The sequence below is a fragment of the Lissotriton vulgaris genome, chromosome 3_1 (assembly GCF_964263255.1).
Source record: "Lissotriton vulgaris chromosome 3_1, aLisVul1.2, whole genome shotgun sequence".
NCBI classification, from domain to species: domain Eukaryota; kingdom Metazoa; phylum Chordata; class Amphibia; order Caudata; family Salamandridae; genus Lissotriton; species Lissotriton vulgaris.
In genome coordinates, this window is record NC_141689.1 from 1458835583 (window position 1) to 1458844260 (window position 8678).

Consider the following 8678-nt stretch of genomic DNA (forward strand, 5'->3'; position numbering starts at 1 on the left):
TCATTTTCATTTCGTAAATCAAAAATACTGATTTTATAAGTATGGTACTAAATGTCTTCCATTCTTATTTACTTTTCATACATATTTTTTTTTTACGAACGCAGAAATAGCGCTGTCGGTGTGCTCTCGGGAGAGCTTACCGGTGCGCGCACCCTGAGCGCACCGGGAAAAAATGTAAAAAAATATATATATACATTTAACAAATGTTTTAAAAAAAAATATATATATAATTAATTGTCGTAAAAAACAGCTAACCAAAAAAAAATAATCGTAGGTTACAAAGTCGATATACAAATGAATTAGCTTTTTAAAAAACTATGAAATTCACTGAAAAAACCATAGGTTTCACAAAGGTTATAGTTAGGAATTAGCTTTTAAAAAACCTTTGAAATTCCCTAAAAAAACCATAGGTTTCACAATCGTTATAGTTAGGAATTAGCTTTTAAAAAACCTTTGAAATTCACTGAAAAAACCATAGGTTTCACAATCGTTATAGTTAGGAATTAGCTTTTAAAAAACCTTTGAAATTCACTGAAAAAAACATAGGTTTCACACTCGTTATAGCTAGGAATTAGCTTTTAAAAAACCTTTGAAATTCACTGAAAAAACCATAGGTTTCACACTCGTTATAGCTAGGAATTAGCATTTAAAAAACCATTGAAATTCACTGAAAAAACCATAGGTTTCACACCAGTTATAGTTAGCTGAACAGTTTACTCATACAAAACCATTGAAATTCCCATGTTATAGTTAGTTGGACTCACTATAACTCGCGTGCCCGCAATCCACTGCTGATGATGTCACATATTACATCATTCATGACATGGTCAGTAACATCACTGATGACATCACTGATGACATCTCAAAAGACATCACTGATCGTCACATATTACATCACTCATGACATCACTGATGATCTCAAATGACATCACTGATGACATCGTCCAGTAAATGTGTGTCTTTCTGAAAATTAGATATGTTTTATATATGTACATCTCAAGGTCGATGGAAAAAATAAGTGTCTAAATGTATGATTTATTTTGTAAAATTGGTTGTATAACTGACTGATTAAGTGTATCTTAGTGAATACATGGGTTAGTGAATAAATGTTTAAATATGTAAATATCTGTATCAGTTTCTCACTTTGAGTATAACTGGCTTCATGGGATGGTGAGTAGCTACATGAGTGTCTATATGGGTTATTATTTGGTTTTTTGAGTATCAGTATGAGTGTCTGAGTCTCTGTGTGGTTCGTTGGGGGGTTTTACTTAGTGCATTGATGCATACATGAGTGACTCACTGTTTGTGTGTGTTGAAGACAGCATGTATGCAGGACTGTATGGGTGGATGAGTGTGTGTATAGGTGTGTTAGTGAGTGAATGTCTCAATAGTGTCTTTATGAGTGACTACATATGTTTTAAACTAGTGTATGTGAGTATTAGTGTATGTGGCAGTAAGAGATTGGAAGAGTTCCTGGATAAATAAGTATGTGTTTCTATAAGTGATTGTTTAAGAGAGTAAGTATGTTTAAGTTTCTTTAAAAGTAAGTGTGGTGGTGTGTGTATAACTGTATATATAACTACATGGATGTTTGATACTTTGTTTGCATGTGTGACTATGTGTGTGAGTAACTCTATGGATGAGTGTCAGTGTGTAACAGGATGTATAGATGTATGAGTACATATGATGAGTGAGTACATGTATGAGTGACTGTATAGAACTATTGGTGATTGAGTGGATGTGTGTGTAGATCTAGGAATTACTGAATAGGTGTGTTGTAACAGGTATTTGAAAATGTTAGTTTCTATTTTTTAGTGTGTGTATCAAAGGTTATATTAGGGTGAAGGAGGTATGCCACTATCACAAGGATGATGTCATCAGTGATTTCATCAGTGATGTAATTTGAGATGTCATCAGTGATGTCATGAGTGATGTCACTCACCATGTCATGAGTGGTGTAATATGTGACGTCATCAGCAGTGCATTGCGGGCGCACAAGTTATAGTTAGCTGAACTAACTATAACGGGGGAATTTCAATGGTTTTCTACGAGTAAAAAGCCCAGCTAACTATAACGCCCCTGAAACCTATGTTTTTTTCAGTGAATTTTTAGGTTTTTTAAATGCTAATTCCTAACTATAACGTGCCTGAAACCTATGTTTTTCAGTTTATTTCAAAGCTTATTTAAATGCTAGTTTCTATTTATGCTTACAGAGGTAGGATGTGTAAAGAAAGAAGAAAAAGCACACAGAAAGAAGAAAAAGAAATGCAGAAAGAAGCAACAGAAGTCCTCAAAGACGGAGAAAAGTGCACGAAGAAGGAAGACATGCAGAAAGAACAAACAGAGGAACAGAAAGAGTCCTTGTTGCAAAATCATCCTATACGCTCATCTTTTTCAGATGGGTACTGGTGGTAACTGACTCTGACTAACCAGTCCTAGAGCCAGTGCTATGCTAAAAGACACTTAGAATACAGTGTGACGGGGCACGGGTGTCGGAACCTCAGACTACTGCAGAATGGTGGACAGCCACACCTCTTTTACCGTGCCCCTTGTCCCCACAGAATACTCCAGCGTCATGGACCGAAGAGGACGAGTCAATCTGGACCCCGATCAGTAATTCAGACGGTCCCTTTAAAACTTCGGACCAAGGTAACGAGTCTCCACCCCCTGAGAGCGTAACGGCGTCAAAAGCCGGAAGGACAGAAACCTCGTTGGACGGCGTTTCCCAAGGAGCGGAGGCACACGTGGAAGACGATGGGAGTTACCAGGACTCGGACCAGAAGGAGAACGACACGCCAGGAGGCCAACGGTTCCACGCTTCGCCCCGCCACGTTCCCACGGGAGGAGCGTGGCTCCAAGAGGTACGGGGCCGGGTAGCGGGTTGGGTCGGGCGGAGGAAACAGCATTGAATGTTCCTGTAGAAAAGCCCTAAACCCTCTGCCCTGCACGAGCACTTCCCTTTCCCCACCTGTTAGGGGTAGAATTAAGTAGTGCACGAGCTCACGGCGGTTCTTCCCTCACTCCCTGACCCTTGAGAAGTATCACGTCATTATTTTGTCCTGACCCTCGTTTCCTTTTCTTTGCCGGTACCGGAGCGGAACCAAAATACGACTCCCGGTGTGGCATACGGCTACCTGAAGTCCCGAAGCCAAAGAATCAACGCAAGAGGAAAATACCTTTTCTTTGCCCAATTTTATAAGACTGTGTTTCATGAAAAAAACTTACGTCCCAATAAAGCCTTCGTTGAAACCGCTACTGAAGGCGCCTGTGTTCCTCTTTTCGTCAGCTCCAACTGTAGAACCGACAGTACCCAGTTCAAATCCCAACGTTCCGACCCCCACGGGACAACTGGTGTCAGAAGTGGGATCACCATCCGTCTGTAAAGAAAAGATGGAGGCCCTAATTGACCATATCATTAAAGGACAGGAGAAATTGGAAAAAGCGATGGAAAATCAAATGACGTCCGCACAGGCAGACCGGGATATGTTCACTACAACGATAACCGCTCAACTGGAAAGCCTGAAGAGTATAACCCCTGCACCACAGGTAGTCCAAGGGGAGGTTAGAGTGCATACCCCCCATCCTCCAGGTGTGGCCCTACAGAAATACGTTTCAGGTGAAGATCCGGACGCCTTCCTTATAAACTTTGAGAGGGCGGCACGCGCACTGAGTTGGCCAGAAGAGAAATGGCCGTTCTTTCTAGCACCTCTTCTCACCGGCGAAGCCCAGTCAGCCTATCAGGCTGCTAACCCCCTCGGCACAACTCCTTATGCCACCATCAAAATGGTCATCCTGGACCATTTGGGTTTGGATCAGGAGGCCTATCGTGTGCGGTTCCGGAAAGAAAGAGGCATTCAAGGTGAGAACCCAAAGACTCTTTTTTTTAGGCTAAAAATGTCAGCTGACAAATGGTTGCGCCCGGATCTGTGTAGTAAAGAGGACATACTAAAGAAAATATATTTAGAGCAGTTCATGGAAGCCTTGCCTTACGCTACACAGCGCTGGTTGCGTCAACATGTGGGACTTACTGTAGAACACGCAATCGAAATGGCTTCCCAATACGCCAGAGCTCAACCAAAAACCCTTACGTGGGAGCCGGAAAAAGTTCAGAAAGTGCTTCCGCCATCTAAAATGGAGAAAAAACCTAAGGGCGGAGTAGAACTGCCTCGGCTGCTACGCCCCACAAGTATGATCCTTCCACCAAACAAAGGTCCCCAGTGCTTCGAATGCGGAGAGTGGGGCCATATCGCAAGAATGTGTCCCAAACGTAAGCCACCGGAGGAACCGATGGAAGTCGGCTATCTCCCAAGGACAGTGATGTACTCCGCCGAAATGGGCAGCACCTTCTACGTGAGTATGAGGATGAATGGTTACACTGTAAGAGCCTTGCTAGATTCAGGGTGCAGGCAATCAGTAATTCAAACCCGGTTTGTTAAGCCAGAACAGATGAATCCAAAGGGGCCCGTTTATATAAGGTGTGTACACGGAGATGTAAAACCATACCCTGTAGCATCTATTACTATAGCCCTTCCAAATAGGGTACCTTGTACAGTGTGGGTAGGGGTGGTGGACTCTCTCCCTGAAGACATGATCTTAGGAACAGACAACCCTGAGTTTTTGTCCCTCTTTAAAGAGACCCTATCACAAACAAAACAGAGTAGTAATCTTCCTGCATACCTGTCCCCCGAGCCTTGGGTTATTGATCGAAGCTTCCGGTTTGCTCAGAGTGAGGACAGGACCTTAGTCAATGCCTGGGAAGCTGCCCATGCTGCTGGTGATCTAGCCTCTCCCTCCTATCCGCGCTTTCTGATAAAAAACGACCTACTGTATAGACAAAACAGAGCGGAAGGAGAATTACAACTGCTGGTACCCCAGTCCTTTAGAGAGCAGGTTCTTTTCTTTGCGCATGCCCATCTGACGGCCGGTCACGCAGGGAAAGAAAAAACTACGGACAGCATAACCCGACATTTCTTTTGGGCCGGGATCTATAAAGATGTGCAGGAATATTGTGCGAAATGTGAAGTTTGCCAACGACAAAATACCCGTCGACCATCCATGGCTCCGTTACAAAAGATGCCCATTATTGGAGTACCATTCGAAAGGGTCGGCATGGACATCATAGGCCCCTTGCCCAAGTCGAGTCGAGGATACCTGTATGCCCTTGTGATAGTTGACTACGCCACCAGGTTTGTTGAAGCATTTCCGTTGCGAACCACCACAACGGCAGCCATTGATGAAATATTTGTGGAATTGTTCTCAAGAGTAGGATTTCCTAAAGAAGTGCTGACTGATCAGGGAACTCCATTTACTTCAAAGTTAATGAAAGAGGTCTGTGCTTCCCTTGATATTAAACATCTGAAGACCTCAGTGTACCATCCACAGACCGATGGTCTAGTGGAACGGTATAATCAAACCCTCAAAGCAACTCTGAAGAAAATGTTGTCTGCCGAGGGGCCCTCCTGGGACAGGCTTTTGCCCATAGCCCTATATGTTATTAGGGCCCAGAAACAAAGTAGTCTGGGGTGTTCCTCCTTTGAGCTCCTATACGGAAGGATACCACGTTCCTTGTTGGCAATCACCAAGGACATGTGGGAGAATGAAGAAGCAGAAGAACAAAAGACAATTTTAGATTACACGAGCCAATTAAGAACCAAACTAGGAAAGCTACAAGAGCTAGCCTATTCTAACTTGGAAGTCCAGCAGAACAGGTACAAACGAACCTACGATAAAGGAAAGAAGTTGAGAAAACTGGAAAAAGGAAGCTGGGCTCTTGTACTTTTGCCTTCTAGCATGAACAAGCAGAAACATGAATGGCAAGGACCATATCAGATAATTGATACCATTGGACTTACGACCTACAGGCTACGCCTGTCCCCATCCAAGACACAAACATACCACATTAACATGCTCAAGGAATGGCTGGGACCAGCGCCTCGGAAGGGACATTTGGTAGGACAGACGGCTGTGGCCCAGACTTCAACCCTGGACCAACTAGTGGTGAATACCGAGCTGTCCACTCGAGAAAAGGAGGAGTTATCCGAGACACTGAAACCCTTTTCTGACGCCTTCTCCGACCTACCCGGAAGAACTAATCTTGCTGAACATCGCATAGAGACTTTGCCCGGTAAAGTCGTAAAACAAAGACCGTACAGGATCCTGGCTGCCCGAAAAGATGCGGTCCGAAAGGAAGTCCAAGATATGCTACAACTAGGCATCATACGGCCATCCCAGAGCCATTGGTCGTCACCCATAGTGATGATCCCCAAACCGGATGGGTCCAAACGTTTTGTATGGACTTTCGTGCTTTAAACGCGGTGTCACATTTCGATACCTACCCCATCCCCAGGGTTGATGATTTGATAGAGAAGATAGGTGATGCCCGTTATATAACAACAATCGACCTCACAAAGGGGTATTGGCAAGTGCCCCTTCGGGAAGAAGATCGGAAAAAAACGGCCTTTGTAACAGATGATGGGGCTTACAAATTTACAGTTCTGCCCTTTGGGTTACATGGGGCTCCAGCGACTTTTCAGCGCTTAATGAACCTAGTGTTACAGCCCTACACTGCATTCAGCTCGGCCTATTTAGATGATATAGTTATTTACAGCCGAGATTGGAAAGAACATCTTTTGCATCTGACCACCATCCTCTCTGCATTAAAGAAAGCGGGACTTCACATTAATGCAAAAAAATCAAGAGCCGCCTTTCACACCGTAAACTACCTGGGTTATGTCTTGGGAGAAGGGTCCATAGCTCCCCAGAGTAAGAAAGTAAGAGCAATAGCGGCCGTCCCTTTTCCATCTAACAAAAGAGATCTACGAGCTTTTCTAGGACTGGTGGGGTACTACCGTAGGTTTATACCTCACTTTGCTGAGATAGCAGCCCCTTTGACTGACCTCCTTAGAAAAGACACAAGACCTAGTGAGTTTAAGCATCCCTCACCAGAGTCCCTAAAAGCCTTTCAATTCTTAAAAACCACCATGACTACGGCACCAATATTAACCTCTCCTGATCATTCTAAACCATATATTCTAGCCACAGATGCCTCCAACGTGGGTATCGGTGCTGTTCTGTCCCAAGTCAGCAAAGATGGTATAGAGCATCCTGTTTTGTATGTAAGTAGGAAGCTGTTTCCTAGAGAATGCAGATATTCCACAATTGAAAGGGAGGCCCTGGCCATAAAGTGGGCTGTAGAAAAGCTTAGATATTATCTGGAGGGAAAACCATTCATCCTTCATACAGACCACGCGCCCCTGAAATGGATACATCAAAACAGTAGCCATAACCCTAGGGTCTTGAGGTGGTTCCTGTCCCTTCAACCGTATTCCTTTACCATTCAACACCGTAAAGGAAAAGACAATGGTAACGCAGACTTTCTTTCGAGGGTATTCCCTCTCCCTGAACGGGAGAAGCCAGGGGGGGAGGAATGTGACGGGGCACGGGTGTCGGAACCTCAGACTACTGCAGAATGGTGGACAGCCACACCTCTTTTACCGTGCCCTTGTCCCCACAGAATACTCCAGCGTCATGGGCCGAAGAGGACGAGTCAGTCTGGACCCCGATCAGTAATTCAGACGGTCCCTTTAAAACTTTGGACCAAGGTAACGAGTCTCCACCCCCTGAGAGCGTAACGGCGTCAAAAGCCGGAAGGACAGAAACCTCGTCGCACGGCGTTTCCCAAGGAGCGGAGGCACACGTGGAAGACGACGGGAGTTACCAGGACTCGGACCAGAAGGAGAATGACACGCCAGGAGGCCAACGGTTCCACGCTTCGCCCCGCCACATTCCCACGGGAGGAGCGTGGCTCCAAGAGGTACGGGGCCGGGTAGCGGGTTGGGTCGGGCGGAGGAAACAGCATTGAATGTTCCTGTAGAAAAGTCCTAAACCCTCTGCCCTGCACGAGCACTTCCCTTTCCCCACCTGTTAGGGGTAGATTTAAGTAGTGCACGAGCTCACGGCGGTTCTTCCCTCACTCCCGGACCCTTGAGAAGTATCACGTCATTATTTTGTCCTGACGCTCGTTTCCTTTTCTTTGCCGGTACCAGAGCGGAACCAAAAGACGACTCCCGGTGTGGAATACGGCTACCTGAAGTCCTGAAGCCAAAGAATCAACGCAAGAGGAAAATACCTTTTCTTTGCCCAATTTTATAAGACTGTGTTTCATGAAAAAAACCTACGTCCCAATAAAGCCTTCGTTGAAACCGCTACTGAAGGCGCCTGTGTTCCTCTTTTCGTCAGCTCCAACTGTAGAACCGACAGTACCCAGTTCAAATCCCAACGTTCCGACCCCCACGGGACATACAGTTAGAACACCTACATACACTAAAGAACACTATGCATCAGGGTACCCCTGTGATTACCATGGCCTCCTCTGTAAGCCCCTAGTATATACTAGGGCAGCAGGATTAAAACTACCTCTTAAAACACGCCAGAGGGCGCATTTGCAAACTGGTGAAGAGAGGGGGGCTGACCTGACATGTGCAAACAAGCTCTGTGGCTGTTTTAATTTGGTCAATAAAGTCCCCTTGATTTCTGAGTGTCCCTTGGGTACAAGTAACCCACCAGGTATCTCCAGTTAGCGCCACAGAGCTGCGTTGCAGAGAGGTGTAAAAGGAGGCACAGCCTGGACCACCTCTCTACAACGCAGCACAGTGGCATTTACTGGAAGCGCCTTGTGG

The 8678-nt window shown here is 45.2% G+C and overlaps 1 protein-coding gene across 1 annotated transcript; it reads left to right on the forward strand.

Annotated features, from left to right (window-relative positions):
* The first annotated feature begins 3210 nt into the window (after window positions 1–3210).
* On the forward strand, window positions 3211–7861 carry LOC147728035 (uncharacterized). Its single transcript, XM_086963720.1, has 2 exons — window positions 3211–4350; window positions 7514–7861. The coding sequence occupies exons 1-2, from the start codon at window positions 3211–3213 to the stop codon at window positions 7859–7861; spliced, it is 1488 nt and encodes a 495-aa protein (XP_086819846.1).
* The last annotated feature ends 817 nt before the right edge of the window (window positions 7862–8678 follow it).

Bases quoted from the DNA above. Each gene is read 5' to 3' on its own strand.
- LOC147728035 (XM_086963720.1), top strand. From the start codon at position 3,211: ATGAAAAAAACTTACGTCCCAATAAAGCCTTCGTTGAAACCGCTACTG. The intron at 4,351-7,513 runs GTGAGTATGAGG...TTGTCCCCACAG, and splicing joins AAATGGGCAGCACCTTCTAC to AATACTCCAGCGTCATGGGC.